This window comes from Hydra viridissima, unplaced genomic scaffold (assembly GCF_058129835.1).
Source record: "Hydra viridissima isolate aposymbiotic clone 2 unplaced genomic scaffold, HvirCarnegie_v1 scaffold_7, whole genome shotgun sequence".
Classification (NCBI taxonomy): Eukaryota; Metazoa; Cnidaria; class Hydrozoa; order Anthoathecata; family Hydridae; genus Hydra; species Hydra viridissima.
Window position 1 is genome coordinate 1,591,503 of NW_028324306.1, and position 18,187 is coordinate 1,609,689.

General features: G+C 27.7%; 3 protein-coding genes across 9 annotated transcripts in view; all 3 read right to left on the bottom strand.

The window, feature by feature from the left end:
• The window catches only part of LOC145184630 (putative sodium-coupled neutral amino acid transporter 10), a 175,894-nt gene that overhangs the window by 23,688 nt on the left and 134,019 nt on the right, over window positions 1–18,187 (bottom strand). The gene's annotated exons all lie outside the window — the stretch shown is intronic.
• Window positions 104–12,476, bottom strand: LOC145184546 (uncharacterized). 3 transcript variants are annotated; one of them, XM_090092254.1, is made up of 4 exons: window positions 12,329–12,476; window positions 1,416–1,791; window positions 1,048–1,299; window positions 104–935 (listed from the first exon to the last, which is right to left on the bottom strand). In XM_090092254.1, exons 2-4 carry the CDS (start codon window positions 1,594–1,596, stop codon window positions 556–558), a joined length of 813 nt encoding a protein of 270 aa, XP_089948380.1. In that variant the 5' UTR covers window positions 1,597–1,791; window positions 12,329–12,476; the 3' UTR covers window positions 104–555. The 3 variants fall into 3 exon arrangements, with proteins under 3 accessions (XP_089948380.1, XP_089948381.1, XP_089948382.1); XM_090092255.1 differs by lacking the exon at window positions 12,329–12,476 and adding an exon at window positions 4,692–4,868; XM_090092256.1 differs by lacking the exon at window positions 12,329–12,476 and adding an exon at window positions 2,310–2,619.
• The window catches only part of LOC145184712 (exportin-6-like), a 138,534-nt gene continuing 134,019 nt past the window's right edge, over window positions 13,673–18,187 (bottom strand). For 3 of the 5 annotated variants that reach the window (XM_090092232.1, XM_090092231.1, XM_090092230.1), the window contains exons 19-25: window positions 17,525–17,680; window positions 17,035–17,149; window positions 16,502–16,561; window positions 16,268–16,379; window positions 15,983–16,135; window positions 15,557–15,655; window positions 14,372–15,246 (exon numbers count right to left, since the gene is read on the bottom strand). In XM_090092232.1, the coding sequence (XP_089948358.1) occupies window positions 14,854–15,246; window positions 15,557–15,655; window positions 15,983–16,135; window positions 16,268–16,379; window positions 16,502–16,561; window positions 17,035–17,149; window positions 17,525–17,680 (1,088 nt within the window). In that variant the 3' untranslated portion in view covers window positions 14,372–14,853. The other 2 variants (XM_090092233.1, XR_016453914.1) reach the window with 2 other exon arrangements.

Here is an 18,187-nt window from a genome sequence, read left to right on the forward strand (position 1 = left end):
TATTTATATTTTTAATATAAAATTTTTAAATACATTTCTCATTGTTTCTTTTTAAATATTTCTTAAATATATAAAGGGGAATATTTATAGCATATATTAATAATGTGTCAATAGACCAACTATAAAAATGAACAGCCAAAATACATTTGTTTTTTTTTATTACAAATAAACATTAATGTTTATTTTCTGCATTAAAAAAAAAATCGTTTAGTAAAAATATACACCATCTTAGATACTTTGTTTAAAAAAAATAAACCGAGTAGTGATTTTTTTTTTAGAGACCTCAAGAAAGAACAATTTTCTATCTTATCGGAAAACCATCTTAATAAAACATTTCGTGAAATCTGTTCCACCTGAGTTTCTGGTTTTTTAAGCGGAAATAAGAATACGTTCTGATGGCCGCCGCAAGGTCCGTGATATATCTGTATTTATCCTTAATATGACTAATGACAACTTGATTGTGACACATGCATTAAGGCAGTTTGGAGCATCGAGACATTATTCATCGAAGTATAAACTTTAATAGCGCTGCTTTTTTTCTCTGAGGAATTTCGATCAGATCGAGATGTGATAAGGTGATCTTTTGTACCAATTAGTATATTGATCCATCAGATTTGCCCAGGCATTCGCGATGAACTCTTTTTGAGACATTTTTTTCTCTCTCTTTTTATTATATTTAGGATCTTCAAAAAAAATCATTTTGCCAGGCAAGATTTTTTTTGCTTCGGTGATTTGTTTCGCTGTCTCTCTCCAAAATAATAAGTCTTTAGATAAAGTACTTTGGTTTTTTTGAGTTGAAATAGTTTTTACTTCATCAGATTCACCTTTCAAAGAGTCCCCTTTTTCATCTCCGTCTTCAGAATCATCAATAAAATCCCCTGAACCGGAATAGTCAATCATTTTTGCGTGATTGTTCTCGACACCTTCTCCTAGCACTAAAAATATGTATATATTTTTTGTAAAATTAAACAAATGTTTCAGATTCCAATAAAGAATAAAAATTTAATTTTACGTTTTGCTCTTTTGGTAAAAATCTAAAAGTTATACCTCTGAAATAATCGTGAAGATTCTGTAAGAATTCATGGTTGCCGCATTTTTTGTTTTTAGAAAATCTTCTTCTTATATCATTGAGGAGTTCTTCAATTGTATGGATCGTGTCGGGATCTTCGATTTGACAAATAGATTTATTTAAATGATCGCTCAAACAATTTTCCAGGTCTTTAGAATTGCAATCCACCTTTAAGCTTTTTAAGGTGCCGAATTTGAGTGCGCAATTCCAATGCAAAGACCTTTCACATTCTTAAAGAAGAAATAATTTCAATGACAATTAAAATGTATTCTTTATTCAAGAAAATAGTATATTTCGTTAGCGCAAGTGTTAAGTATAGAGAAGAAAAGAAAAGAGAAAAATATACCTGTCATTTTTTTATACGAAGCCTCGTATGTGGGTGACATAGTTGCAATGGTGTTATTATAATCTGATGAATTTGATGTGGGTATGGGGGCTGCCTGTAGATGTGCAAGTAATAAGTTGAAAACGAATAACACCAGTAATACTGATTGTACGTTGCTAAGCCTATTTTTACGTAAGTACATTTTAAGAAGCACACAGATGGTCAATAAGTTGATTATTTACTTTATGGACCAGCATTAAAAGTTCTTTAACCAATTTATTTTTGTTCACCTGGAGTTTTATTTCGGTTTGAAGTTTTAAATGTAACTTTCCAGATCTTCTTAAACACGCTGCTCTGAATTTTATTCAAACAGTATATTTTTTATATTCTTTAATTCCTAAAGAAAACAGATATTTCATTACTTTACAAGTTTTATACGTGAAGTTGCTTCTTTCTGCAAAAATCCCGTCTGAAAGTGATATTAAGAACGAAAAATTTTGCCATACATAATTATAATAATGATAATTATCCTAGGAATTAGCTAAAGCGCGTGGTACCACAAACATTTAATGTGCGTGGTCATTCAAATTTCCGATGCGTCCTGGTTACTTTTCACTAATGAGTGGATCAATACCGCAACTAAGACGCGTCTTGTTGCACTCGCAAATAAGGTGTTTGTTTCTTTTAAGCATTTTTTACTCCTAAATTTCAAAACACTTAAAAAAAAATCATGAAGTGAAAATTTATTGTCAGTGAAAGATTCAGTGGAACATTTGAAAAGGTCTTCCATAACCTTTTTTGAAACTTTTTGCATGTTATCGTTAACATTAATGTTATTAAATTCAAAATAAAAATAAAAGAACAAATTCGTGTGTTAAGATTTGATTTTGATGATACATAATCATAGCAATATACCTGACTTCCATCTTGCTCCCTGGAAATTACTTCTTTCTTCGCATTTTTCATTTCCTATCCTATCACTCTTCCTAAACCTGTCTTTGACTGATAATTTTTTTACAAGCTTATTTTTTGAAATTTACTTCTTCTAAACTTAATACCAATCAAAAAATTCCAAACACAAATGAAAAAAATCGTTGATCGGTTCAACATTATTTTTACATTAAAATAATTAACGGAGGTCAACAAAGGTGATTTTAAACCCACTCTGATTGATTTTAGGAGGCAGAGTAATTCCTTATCTACTGCTTTCATTTTAGTAATGACACGTATTCCATATTTTTTTTTTTTTTTTTTTTTTTTTTTTTTTCACATCTTTACTTTTTTTTCCCCTAAATATGTTGCTACCTTTTCCTGTTGACATCTTTTCCATTTTAAACTCTTTTTAACTAAAACTTTAGACATGTCAAATATGAAACAATGTGGCTTAACCTAACAAATCTGATGTTGCAGCAATAACCAGACAACTTAAGAAAAGGTTATAATAGGCAGCCCTCTCGACATTGTTTGAAATCGATTTAGAGTCATTGAAAGAAAATAAAAAAAAAAAAGGAAAGAAATTATTAAATGTTGCCTGTCGCTCCCATTGCACATCATAACCAATTGCGTTTACAATCTTTTTTTTGTACTAAAGTGATGAAATAAACTTGAGTCTCAAACTCCGAGTTAACAAATATATTAATAACGAAAATCAAAAAAAATTGTTCTGTAGCAAATCTCTACCGACGGTTTATAAATACGCTGTAGGCTGGAACAAAATAGAATCGGAAAAAAAAGTTCTTTTTGCATTCAATCCAACACCTTCATGAATAAATAAAACATCGATTTATTAAAACACCTTGAATATGGACGATCGTTATAAACAGAGTGATAACATTGCAAAGTAACAACATCGCAAATATTGCTTTTAAAAAATTTTAATTTTAGTAAAATATGATATCAGTATAAGCATCTCAACTTGTACGTTTAAGCTATTTATACTATTTCAGGTTCTATAAGAAAGGGCGTTTTCTGTCTGCACCTTAAGTTAATCAATTGCTAGGGCGTTAGTGGGTGTTTGTTATTTGATTTATTTGCTCCACCAGTTTTCTTAAAAAAAAAATGGTCTTGTTTCGCAAAAACAATAAGTATTAAATAAAATTAATATTATTAAGTAATAATAATAACAATAATAATAATAATAATAATAATAATAATAATAATAATAATAATAATAATAATAATAATAATAATAATAATAATAATAATAATAATAATAATAATAATAATAATAATAATAATAATGATAATAATAATAATAATAATAATAATAATAATAATAATAATAATAATAGTAATAATAATAATAATAATAATAATAATAATAATAATAATAATAATAATAATAATAATAATAATACTAATAATAATAATAATAAAAACAACAACAACAACAACAACAACAACAACAACAACAACAACAACAATAATAATAATAATAATAATAATAATAATAAAAACAACAACAACAATAATAATAGTAATAATAAAAATATTTAAGATAACAACAATGATAATACTAGGAACAAGAAGATAAAGAAATACAACACTACTAATAACAGTAACGATGATAGAATAAGGATAATCGAAAAAAGATATAGTAGTTAAAAGTATTACAAGTAGGGTAAATATTTATATATAAAATAACACACTTCTTGAAGAACAATAAAAAATATATATATTCTGCATTTAGCAAGTGATACACTTAGCGCGTAATTAAAAGATTTTTATTCTGAAAATTTAGAGTTTTTTGTTCATTTAAGACGGAAAATGTATCAAATAATTTTTAAACGATTTTTGTTGATTTGTTGCATCCGAAAATCTTTTCTAACATTTACGTGCTAAAAGTTTTAGCGCCTTAATGAGTACAACTACTATGTAAGTCTGATATTCGTTTCACCTTTAAAAGCACTCCAGCCTATATTATAAACACCATAATCTGTTAAAAGATTGCATCTCTTTGGCTACACCGCTTGATATTGATAATTTTCTTCTAATATCAAATCAATATTCAAAACAGCATCCATTAGAGGTAAAAAAACGAAAAAAAGACAATATTTTTAACTGCCATAACAAAATATCAGACAGACGCAAAAGTAGGATGTAGATATGTAAGCGAATATATTTAAAAGAGTTGACTGAGGAGCATTATGTGGCTTAAGAGCAAAAAAAAAAAAAAAAAAAAAACGTATTCAATATACGAATACCATTAACTTAAGATTTAATAGCAACCAATATTTCTACCTTAGAAGAAAAAAAACCTTTGCTTTTTTGATGCACTTGAAACTGCAAAATGCTTACCTCTCAACAGGTCACAAAATTACCCAGTTAACGATTCAACTTCAAAGGAATTTTTTAAAATGAATTTGCTAGCATACTCCTCTATCGAGTGTATTTTAATTAGCTCTAATCTTTTGTGCCTTATTAAAAAACACACCATTCCCGTTACGCTTTTGTTTTCTTTTAACAATATTACTTAACTCATCTTTAAACTTCTTGTTTTAAAAATATACATCATTCATCCACTGGATAGCGCTCGCTGTAGAAATAAGTTAATTAAACAAACATTTTTCAACCCAATCAAAAACTCCGTAGTTATTCGAGTTATTCCGTTGGTATGCATTCAATATATTCCGTCGGTGAGCGTTTAACTTATGAACGTTATGCCGGGATGTTTATTTCAAAAAATATCGATCGTCAATGCGGAAAAACTTACCATTGCTTTCCTTTTCCCTAATTTTTTTTAACGGGAAGTTAAGTACTTTACGATTTATAAACGAAGCGCTAGTAATAGCTAGATCTTTATTGGAAATAAAACACTTTGTTGGAACTGACCCAAAAACATAACATAAAATCATATAATCAGAAAAAAACAATTGACTACCTTAAAAACGGAGGGCCACAATTTTAATGAAAAAAAAAAAAAAAATTATCAAAAAATTTTAATGTTAAAAGGAAACAGACTAAGTAAGCAACCACTTTCATTGACTTTATTCCGCACCATTTTCAAGAACTCATTCCAATTGCTTTTTTTTAGCGGTTTTCAAGCTACCCCATTCAAATCAAGTTTAAACATTGTAAAATATAAAAAACCATCCAAAAAAATTGAAATCTTTTTTTTCTGTTATAACATAAAAACGTACTGGAAATAAAATGTGTGAACCAAAAGTCATAGAAACACTTTTAGGAAATTCTTTTAAATTCTTCCGTTGTAGTCCATTAACACGCATTATGACGATTCTAATACAAAGAGCTAATTAGATGTCCTTTTTTAAAACCATTTTTATGAAACCTCTTTGCCTTGCTTTATATTTCTTAATATGCAAATAGAAAGGAGCTAAGCTTTTTTTTAATTTAGTTCATTGATCGGGTTTGAATAATGCTATTTTGATAAACGGATGCTCAAAAAAAGGTTTTTTGAAATCTATGTAATGATAAGGGTCATGGGAAATGTATTAATTATTACAAGAACAAATCTAAGTGTGATACTAGAGAGGTAATTATGTTTAAATCTACCTTTGATCTAAAAAAAAGGTCTCGCTTGTTCAGGTTGTAAAAAAAAAAACCCAAATTTTTCTTTTACCTAAAGTATAGTTTGGAGAGTTCTGAAAATAATGTTAATTTGAAGCTGGAAAATGGGATAAAGAAAATTGAAGTTGTATTTACGAAGTTTTTTAAGACTGCGATGAGTAAAAAAACGAGCCATCTCAGAGCAGCTTTTTGAAGGATTAACCGCTTATAGTAGTCGCTTATAGAAATTTAAGATGATCGTCTGAAAGTCCAAGAAATGAAATTTTGTTTATAAAACCAATAAACTTGTGTAAACTGGGCCTAAAAGAATCTGTTAGAAATTAAGGGTTATTAGAAAATATTTGCTATTACCTTATGCAACTTAAAAAATTAAAAAATAAAATTAGATATAATATTACATTATGTTTTTAAAATAACGACACAAAATTTTTATTTTCGTCATCATTCAAAAGCAAAGAAAAGCCAAGCAAACGATCAGCCATATCTTAATTCCTCAAAATAGACTTAGATTAACAGTCTTCAAGAATCTTAAGTGGTTTCAAAAAGCAATATTATGGTGCATTCTGAGTGATAAATGCAACAGTAGGTGTTTTCTGATGGGAGAGTTTCTGAAAAGTTGTTTTCTGGACTTGAAAGCATCAATAAAAAAAGCTTGCGCAGATGTTTTTAAAATATACGAGCTGGAAACTTCTTTATGGCCATCCTACAGACCAGCACGTTGCAGAGAATTCAGAAATGCATTTAATATAATGAATGAAAATATTATGATAAACACTTACACATCCTTTTTATTATCGACATTGACCTTTAATGAGTTTTTCGTGAATGATTATTCAAATAGTTAATAGAAAATGGTCTCCGTCTTTTACATGACGGTGTTTGGAATATGTTCTAAACGAAGTTTTACCAAAAATAAATTTATAGATGCTTAAATGGCCTTTTCATATTTCATATATTTCAACGTCACATTTTAACGATTTATTTCTGTCTTTAAAACAAAACGCATTAATGAGCCAAAAACGACAAGATTAGCAAGTGGAAAAAAGAAAAAGAAAAAAAAAGCACGTAGTTTTAAAGAGCGATTTGTTACCTTCTAATAAAAGATATTTTTTGTCTTTCTTTTTTTTTTTTTTTTAATTTTATTATCATTGTTTTTTGTACATTTTTTTGGTTTTTGATTAATTTTTGAATTACTTATCTAACACTCGGTGAATTTCACGACTTTGATATCATTTGATACTTATTAATTTCTAATCTTTTACTCGGTTGCTTGACTCATTTACTAAAAACTACTTCATTTATTTTAATATGATTTAACATTTAGAATTTGTTTACCAGTCCACCTCCCCCCCCCCCACCTCAGCCCCCATCTGAAATCTGCTTTTTCTACAGGAATGCAGATAAGAAAGCTTTATTATTTTTCCTTTTTTAAAAATCCTTTAATGAGATTACCTTTTTAGAGTGGAATACTTAACTGGAAGTCTGATATATGGAGACAAATAATCAGAGGAGAAAGAGGGTGAAGAACATGCAATCACAATTTCTGTTTATACCAAGCCCTGGTTTACATTTTAATTTTTTTGAAACTTGTAAAATAAACTTAAATAGCAATGTTTTTTTTCTCTATCCCATAATGCATTCCAAAAAACTTAGTATAAATTGCAAAACATAACATAAAAGGCGCCAAAGTAAATCTTCAAAACGATCAAAGGGATTAATGAAATATTTTGCAATTAATTTCTATTGATTGAAAATTATCAATGATACTCACACAATTTCTCAATTATGATTAAACTTTGATCTAGAGTTGATATGGTGACAGCACTTATTAATATCAGTTGTTACGATATTTTCTACGGTAATTGGAAAAGAGCTTTTCAATTCTCAAAGGTGCTATTTGCACAAGTAAAACAGCATTATACACAAAATTATCAAAGATTTCAAATCTCTTATCATTCAAAAGCAATAACTCAAAGTATGAACAGGCATTTCAAACTTCGCCGTAGCTTTAAAACCAACCACCCAGTAACTGTACCCCCCCTCCCAAAAAAAAAAAGATTTGTTTTAATGATTTTCAAAATGTGTAAATAGCTTTTGATTAATTGTTCCGATCGATGACTCATTTCGCCGTTTTGTTAATTCCAAAAACTGGTTTAATTGAATCGTGCCTCTTAAACGGACTTAAACTGCTTCAAAACGTTCATAATCTCGTAGAAGACTTAGCAGCTTTTGTATTTCTTTTAGGAAAGAGAAACAAACAAACAAACAAACAAACAAACAAAAAAAAAATTACCAAAAAATAAAAATTAAAAGAAGCAACTAAAATATTTAATGACTGCAAAATTTACGTCTTTTGGTTCCAATTTAATGTTGGTCCAATTTCATCCAAAAAAAATTTTTATAGCAGATTAATTTTCGGCATAGCTATAAAAGGGTTTTTAAGATAATTACAGATGATCCAGATTTATTTTATTGAATGACGAGGAACGTTTCCTTCGAGTTGCGAAATAACATTAACAATGATCTTTTGATATCTTATTGCTTACAGTCTGACATAAACTTAACATTTTAGTTTATTGTGCCTATTGTGTTAAGAACGCGTACAAAACGTTACAACTGTTTTAAATTGTCATATCTAATCGCCTTAAAAAAGAAGAGAATATCTTGAACCAAACGCCGTTGAACTCAGCAAATTTTTTAATTTTCATGAGTATTTATAAATGGAAGAAAAATCTCGAGTTTGTCACATAAGAAGTTTTTTTTCCCTCTTTTTTTATTGCAACTTTTTCCATCCGCTTCTCATTTTGTTAAATTCTCCATTGTCACAAAAAAAACACGCGTGTGTGTTTTTTTTATCTCGACCGCACGAAGAATTCACATTAGACAGAAAGATTCTTTTATTTCAAAGTTCTTTCATTGGGAGACATTTTTTCATGCTTTCTCTAATCAATTCAAAGCAAATTTAAAAAAAATGATCGAAACATAAAGATGCATAAATGGAGTAATCTTAATGTTAAATGAATCTTTAGATATTTTGTATGACATTGTGGAAACCGGTAATCTTCTATTACAACTTATGCGTATATTTATCATATTTTTAAAATAACTTTTTAAAAAATTTTCATAGTTTTCACAACTAAGCTGTATTTACAACTTTTATAAACAACATTCATGATAATAGTTATATGTTAATAATAACAATATCAATAAAAACGATAATATCATTATTAATAATAGTATAATAATATAAAATATTAAAGTATTAAGAATATAGTAATAACCTCAAGATATTAATAAAACTCTAATAATAATAATAATAATAATAATAATAATAATAATAATAATAATAATAATAATAATAATAATAATAATAATAATAATAATAATAATAATATAGCTATGTTAATAAAAGATGATTTTGGTGTTAGTAAACGGAATAACGTTTTCGAAGATAAATAATAAAATTTTAAAGATAGATATATGATAAAGATAAATAATAAAGTTTTCAAAGATGATCGGCTTAAAATTGATTACTTGACGGTTATATGTAAAAAGTGAATTTTAACAACTGACCCAAAATGTTTTTAAGAAATCTGAGTTTAAAATTTTAGTTTACACTTTTGTAAATCAGCTTAGATATAGGTTTTCCTCTGCCTCAATCAAGTGCTCTTCAAATTTTACTATTTAAACTGATAATCTCTAAAAAAAACTTGATATCGCGTAATTTTACCAGCAGAATTAAATTTTATTCAATAGGAATCGCAAAAACGATCGGTTTAAAGTGAATGCGAGTGTGCGCAAGTATCAGTACCATCAGGATTATATTTGTATCGATATCTTATTACAACCTTGTAACACACTTTAAAAAACAAAATTTTGATCAAATTGTTATAAGCTTTAGACGATTAAAAAAATTTTTTTTAGGTATGTTATTATGAGTTATTGGATTACATCAGACAAAGGCGAAGACATGTTCCTGATCTAATTGTTCTTTAACGGTTGCAGTTAATACAATATACATATCCAGAAGCTTACCAAAGTACTTCTCGCAACAAAGTAATGACGTAGTTGTGAATTAAAGAATAACAATGGCGAATAGCGAGAACACGTAGAATGACGTGTACAAGCGATGTTTTGTAAGGTAAATAAAAAAAAACTTTGTCGCTACGCGTAACAAATATTCTAATAAATAATTCGAAAGAACGACTATCTCTATTTATAATAAAAACAAAGTTTTCAGATAACCTCAACACTCCTTGGTATTTCCTTTCTCATTATTCGGCACTCGGCAATTTAAAAAGATTTGAAAAAAACCTTTTATAAAATGATTTATCAAGTTTAAACGTCACTTTTTTCAGGGAGTTTAAATGTCACTTTTTTCTTTGCTTTAGAAGGGGTTTCTAGGTATAGTTAACTAAATGCTTTCAAGTGAGCTCCTATTGCTGACCAACCTAATGCTTTTACAATGGCTTTACTAGATATACAAGAAACTTTTTAAGGTTAAAACAAGAGGTTTTTAGGGTTTTAACAGTTTGTATTAAAAAAAGCAAAAATAGCGGTTTTTCCCGATTCCTTCAAAATAAAACAAGTTCTCCGCACTTTCTACTTTGTTTCAGGTAGAAAATAGAGGACAGCGTTGAAAGTTATTCAACTTTTTTGGATTGATGACCTCATTTTTTGTACTGAAGGGAAAATTTTATAATTTTTTTTTTTTACACCTCAAAAACTGTACTCTAAATTTTGAATAAAATTTTTTTCGAAAAAAGTTTTAAAAAAGTTCTTAAAAAAAATAAAAATTTTTTAAAAATTAATTTATACGTATTTATTTATTTATTTAAATCAATTAATATTTTTAATATATACGTATTATCGCCTGAGGACAATGTTGCTCTTCAGTCACATTCTCCATCCACTTAATTCAAACTAAATATATCAAAAGCAATTATTTTATTACATGTTACGAGTTATTCAATTGGCAGGATGTCAGTCAGTTCCTACCTATGATTTATTGCCCATACTACTTTCACTTGGTCGCAAATAAACTTTAAATTACTTGTTATAAAATAATTATAGCCAACATGAATTATATTCAAAAATGAATAAATATTACAACATGAAATTTATGTCCAACTTTTAACCAGATCGATGATTTAGCACATTAATTACTGAACCCGTCATAAATCCCTCTATTTAAGTTAAAAACGAGCACTTTTTAGTTTTAAAAAATACTATCAAAGGTACATTTTTATCTAGTAGTTAGTATTTATCTATTTATTAATATCTATTATTTCATAAAATGTTTCTAAATGTTCATAGAGATTTATAAAATATTTTGAAAGTTGTTGTCAAAAAATTGATCATAAATCTGTTTTATTTTTTGATGATGATGATAATGATGATGATGATGATGATGATGATGATGATGATGATGATGATGATGATGATGATGATGATGATGATGATGATGATGATGATATACATATATATATATATATATATATATATATATATATATATATATATATATATATATATATATATATATATATATATATATATATATATATATATATATATATTTAAAAAAACATTAAACGCATTTTTCAGTTGGTATTTAAATTACATATAGGAGACGAGAGAATCTTCTTACAAGTTACTATAAAATGTTTGTGCGGTCTGCATGTGTTGGGGGGAAGGAGGGGAAAGGTATTAGAGAACTGATGAAGTAAAGTAAAAATTTCCTGCAACATAAGAAGGTATCAATCACATGACTAAAAAAAACTCTTTAAAAGATGATACTGAACACAATATATTAATTATCTATATATAAAGCATAAGTGCACAAAAATATATGGAAACAATAAATTTTATATAGGTATAATGTATTAATTATAGGTTTTATTTGAATTGATAAATTTAATTACGTTATTTGGTTGTTTTCATACATTTTACATTTGACCGGTTACCGAAACGGCTTATGTAAAAATCTTAACTTGTTCAAATTGATAGCTAAACAAATTGTTCGGAATGCATCAAGTTAAGTTATAAATCTGCGTATAAAAATTTAAATTATAAGACAATTTGCAGAAAAGCGATGAATCAATAAAGTCACAAAGTACACTAATTATTTTGAGCGATCTTTTTTAAAGAGCTAATGGTAAAAAAGTAGGAAACTGATCATATCATATTTTCATATTTTTTATATCATATTTTCATTTTGCATTAAGTGATTTATTTCAAAAGTCAAGCACAAATTTATTATCACCTAAAATACATTCTAGAAAATTGTTACAAACCACCCCGAACTTCACATAGGAGTTTTAAAAGCGAACTACATGTAGGAATTTTAAAAGCAAAGGTGTTATCAATAAGACATTGAAAAATAATCATTTAAAAAAAATTCTTACTGCTGCAGCGAAGCTCCAGAAAATGCAAAAATCTCAAAGGAATCTCAAACAGCTGCAACTAAAAGCATATCTTTTTTAACCAATAATTTCAGCCTCACTTTTTATATAAAACTGTTAAATAAAAAAACGTGAACTTTTTATTTTTGTTCTTTTGCTGGCTTGTCATCACTTCCTTATATACATCACATTTTTTGACTATCCTTTTTCCTTCTAAAGCATTAATAACATTTGCTAAATTCCTGTTTTACATCTTTCCTAGCGAAAAAAAATCATTACATAATTTATTAATCGGTGCACGTAAAAGTGTAAAATATGTAATTGTTGTAAGTTCCTAAACCGATTGTATACATGAAGTTATGAGTTTAGGAAAAAGATTATGCAATAATGAGTTAGGAAACGATGCGTACAAAATGGAAAGAAAATGATCGGTAAAACGGAATCTTATTTTCTTTGGTGAATTTTTTCCCTTTCCTATCTACATTTCATATTAAACAAATACTTTTCCATTCTCATACACTAACTACATCTAAAGCAAATAATAAGATCAGCATAGATTTAATATACTTCCGTACAAAGTACAATATAGCTATCCATGAAGAATAGAACGTACGACATCAATCAAAAGAAAAAATTGAAATGTAGCTTAATTTTTCAGTATGAGAATCAAACTATTTACCACAGAAATACAAATATTTCTTTTAGTTTTTAGTTATTTCTGATAGAGTTTTTATTTATGAATGCACTTATTTTCTCTTTTTCTTATGAATTTAAAGACCTTATAAGCTCTCAATCTGACAAATGTAATTTTTTTCTTCTACCTCGGTTAAAAAGGAATTAAAAACGTCCTCATTTTTAGAGAATATTATCAAATTCAATTTCTGCTTAAAAACACGTTTCAAAAATTTGCTTTTTATTGCTTAATTGGATATTTATTTACGTCACAAGAGTATTCTTTGAATTAAAGAGAATTTAAACTCGTTTTTCAGCAGTTAGAATGCGGAAAAACGAGTAATCAAGTACAGATCAATTACAATAAACACATTTTCGATTCAGGCGAAGTGTTGTGTATAATTTTTCCCCTGTAGTCTTCAAAAATTTTCCCCTGAGCAGTTAAAAGTGTTATATTCCATGGAAGACTAAGACACTTTTCAAACTTTAAAATCTATAGTTCTCAAAAGTTGCAAAGTGTGAATGTCAATTTTCCCCCTGTGGTCTTCATAAATTGACACGCGTACGTATTTTTTAGAGAGCATGAGCAGCTGCTCAATTTCGACGTCATTTCTGCTAAAAACACTGCATGTAAAAAAAGTATGAATGCTAAAATAAGAAAATAAGTAAATAATATAAATATAGAAATATTTTTTTTTTTACTTAAAATTTTTTATAAAGTAACAAATCCCAACCTTAAAAAAATATATTTCAGACCTTCAGAGCACACCAACTCGAATTTAAACATTATAGTCATTTGCGTAAAACGGCTAACAATTATGAGATGGAAAAATAAAAAAAAACAAAAGCTAACATAAAATTAAAAGGCATTAAAATTTTTTGCTGATTATAAGTGAAAAGTAAAAGCAAAAAACAAAAACTATTTTGTAAAACAAAAATTATTTTGTAAAATAAAAATTAGCTTGTAAAATAGGTCGCGTTTCAGCGATAATAAATAAAATCTTCGGTGCACACGTTTAAAATTTTCTATTGTCTTAATTTACGATTAAAACTCAAAGCTGTTAAATCGCTAATTGTCTCCTGTTTCCCGGTATTCTTTGAATGAAGATGTGATCGTGCAGTTCGTTCGTAAAAAAATTAATTAGAGATCTAGAAAGAAGCTAACATCCACTAGATTTTACCGTCATGATGACATCAAGCGATAAAATGATCAAACACATCGTGCACGCGCTGTAAGCTCATCACCGACACTTTCACGTAACGATTCTAAAGCTGCACAGAACCAGAGGGTATGCCACTATTAATTATTTGATAGTATCTTAGATCGCCCACAAATTGTTGAAGCGAGGTCGTGAATGAAGGAACATCCTAACACGATTAAAAAAAAAGAAGCATTTTCCGTTTCTTTAAAACAGCTTAAGAACTCCTTTACTAAAATGTAACGAACAAATATTAACAGGTTTAAGCTGCTTATAAAATGCAACGGAAAATTTTACACTGGGATCAAAATGCATTTCCGCTGCTAAAAATATAAATAGTTGTAAATATAGTTTCAAACATTAAAACGTTTTAGAACTTTTCTTTTTTTTTTTTTTTTTTTTTTTTTTGCAAATTAAAAAAATGAAAATCTTGTTATTTTGGATACAACATCATGAGGTATGGAATAAACAAAAATGAGGTTTCCTTCGCTTTTTCCCGTAGCAATTCCTTTTAATATGAAACTAACGAACTGTTTTTCGATTACAATTCACGTGATTTCATCCAAAAATGAACCTATTGATGAACTGCAAACAAAAACAAAAAAATCTAGAAAAAATGTTGCTTTCTGCATCAGAGAAATTCGACCGCTTTGAGCTCTAAAAATTTCTCAATTTTCGACAAGAAAAAAACTTGAGTTTGTAATGAAGATTTGAAGCGAGTTTTAGTTCTCTCGAAGTTTTTCTTTTCATTGGTTTTCTTCGTTTACTATTACATTTTTTGCTAACAAACTTAATGACCAATAAAAGAAAAAAAGTTACCTGATGTCGCTTATAGTTTGCATGAAGCTGCATCCGCTGGTGATCTGTGATTCCTGTTATATTCATAAGGAAGTGGGGAATAAACTGATTGAAGTAAGCTTCAAAGTTGTATACCACCATGCTATAAACTGAATGAATGATCTCTTCTTGAAGAAGGCCATGAGAATTTTGTACAAGAATGTCTAATAAAACGTGCAAGAAACTGCTCAACATGCTTGATTGAAAGATTGCCTAAATAAAAAACGATAAAAAACTATGAACAAAGAGAAATTTAAACAAAATTAATAAAAAGAACTTTCATACACTTTAAATAATAATATTTAGTTGATATATGCAGTTGATATATACTTAGTTGATATTTGCAGTAATACACTCTATAAAAAGACTCTCTACATGTAGAAATAAATTTTCAGAAAAAGAATCTTTACATGTAGAGGGAGGGAAGGGGGGAAGGGGAGGAGGAGGGATATTTGCAGACTTCTCAACAAAAATCAATAAGTTTCTTCCTTCAACAAAAAACTTTAACAAAGATTTTTTTTACTTTTTCAAATAAACGGTGCTTATCATTTAAACTGTTCAACGTCTCGAGAGATTTTTTGAAGAGGAAAATTTCATTTTTCAACAATGGATCACCGTAAGCCTATAAAAAAAAAGAGGTCTTACAAACTTAAATATTTTTGCATTTTAATTACAAAGTAATTTAAATCTTTAATATTTTGTGGCCATTATCTCATCTTTCTCTGTTTTCTGTTCTTTCTTGTTTCCTGCAGTTGTTGATAAAGGAAAAGTAGTTTGAAGTAACACCTACATTTACATTTTAAGAATTGTCTGCCATAGACAGATAATGAATTTTAAACTCTATTTTTACACTTACTAAAATATGCAAATTATAAAAATAAGAAAACTAAATTAGTTATTTAACTTTATGAACAAAAAAGAGAAATTCAAATTAACTAGCAAAATTTACTTTCAAAATTCCTAAGAGATCTTGTTCATGCTGGAGTTGGTCTGCACCGTTCAACTTTGATACGATATCAGATTTAAAGAAGTAACGCCAGTTGTGCAGCAACAATTGATGAAAGAGTTCCAGCAGTGCAACATTTAAATCAGGAAAATTGCACTAAAAGTAATTTTTCATAGTTTAACTACACTTTTATAATAATTTAAAAAACTATTATAATTTACAAAACGAAAATTTAAAAAATTATCATTTTATATAAACATAGGGAATGAATGCATTAAGAAACAAAACCTCAGTCAAAGCTGGAAGTAAATTTTGAAGACTAAAAGCAAGAATACTAGGCAAAAGTTTCTTAAAAGATTGATCTGGATCTTGTACAATAATTTCCAACATTTTTATAAATCTAAAAAAAGAAAAAAAAAAAAAAAAGAAAAAAAAAATTAACATACTTAATGCATAAACATACATAAATATATTAAAAAGTTAGTAAAAGCTTAAAAAACTGTCAAAAGAAACTCATTTTACTTTTCTAAGACACAGCAGCTTGCTGGATTTCCATTCTTAAGTATTTCAACCATTTGATCTCTTAAAAAGGAAATAAAACATAAGTTAAAAAAGGTAACAACAACAACAAAAAAGGCTATATTATGGTTCTTCTTCATCCTACAACTTGACTTCAAGAAACAAAATGATCCAAATATGTTTTTATTTTGGCATTTTAGTCAATTGTTATGAGATATAGCTTTTGGCTGGTTGTGAGATAATTTGAATAAAAGCTATATTTCATAATAATCGATTAATGCCAAAACACTCTGTTCCTTAATCAAAAAAACACAAACTGTGTGTGGCAGAACTCTGCTTTGTCATACACAGTTTATGTTTTCTTGATTAAGGAACAGAGTGTTTTGGCATTAGTTGATTAGCACTACACCTACACGACACCTTTCAATAAAATGGGGAAAAAGGAAATAAACAAAATATGTGTTTTAAGAAGTAAAATATCCAAACTATTAACAAACATTTAAAAAATAAAAGTCTGATAGAGATTATATATAAACCTATTAAGCAAATTGAGCAAAGTTTGTATAATCTTCTCAACAAATGCTGAACCCATTTGCACTTTTAACCATTTTACAGATGCCAAAAGAAACTGAAGAATTTCCTCGGCCACATCTGCAATAAAATTAAATAAAATTGATAAAAAGAAACAAAAAATTAATCAATAAAATTTAATCTTGAAACTTTGACCACCTAGTTTTAATTATCTCATTAATTATATTAGACAGTATCTCATTAATTTATTAATTAAAATCTTTTTAACTAATTAACATGCTTTAGTATTTACCTTATAGCTTATATATTATTGCTTTACCCTTTATCTTATATATTATTGCTTTACCATAACTTGTTTTACCTAGTATTTATATAAATAATATTTATGCAAAATCAAAATACATCAATAATTTACAAAACAAGATAAAATAGTTTCCTGGTTCAGCATACACATTCATACACATGCTACAAGGAATTTAAGTATCAAGAATTTACCTGGTTCAGCTACACATGCTACAAGGAGTTTAAGACACAAATCAAGAGTTTCTTTCAGTGATAAATATACTATTCTTCGGCTTTGAGTTCCTTCATTTGAAACTGATTCAACAACTTCACTTAATATGTGAAATGTGCATTTTACTGAATCTTTCCCTATTCACAAAAGATAAAGAATTAAAACAAAAAAAAAAACCAAACACTGATTAAGATGGCTGCTTTATAGACATCTTCAACATTTAATAACTAGATTAGTAAGTTAAGAGTACATCCTATCAAATAACAGTGCTTGAAGAGGGGAAAAAGAGTAATGGGATGATTTTCAATACTTTTTTTTACCATCCCACTTATTTCTGAACTATACTTTCATTTAACTTACTTAATAACTTAATAATTACTGATTTTGAGGGCTTTACAAATTTGCAGCGTCACACCTTTGAATTCAAGTTTTTCAACTGCACACTGTGGTTTTGCATAATATTCATCAGGATGATCTTTTATTGATTGTAAAGCTGATGTACCTCTGGTAGAGATATAAGCCTGTCTTTTTTAAGAAAGATTTTCTAGTTCTATTGATGAATCAAGCTTAAGCATAATTTTAAGTATGAAATTGACTTCACACTATTTCTTTCTAAGAAACTGTGTAAAGTCAAAGTTTTCATG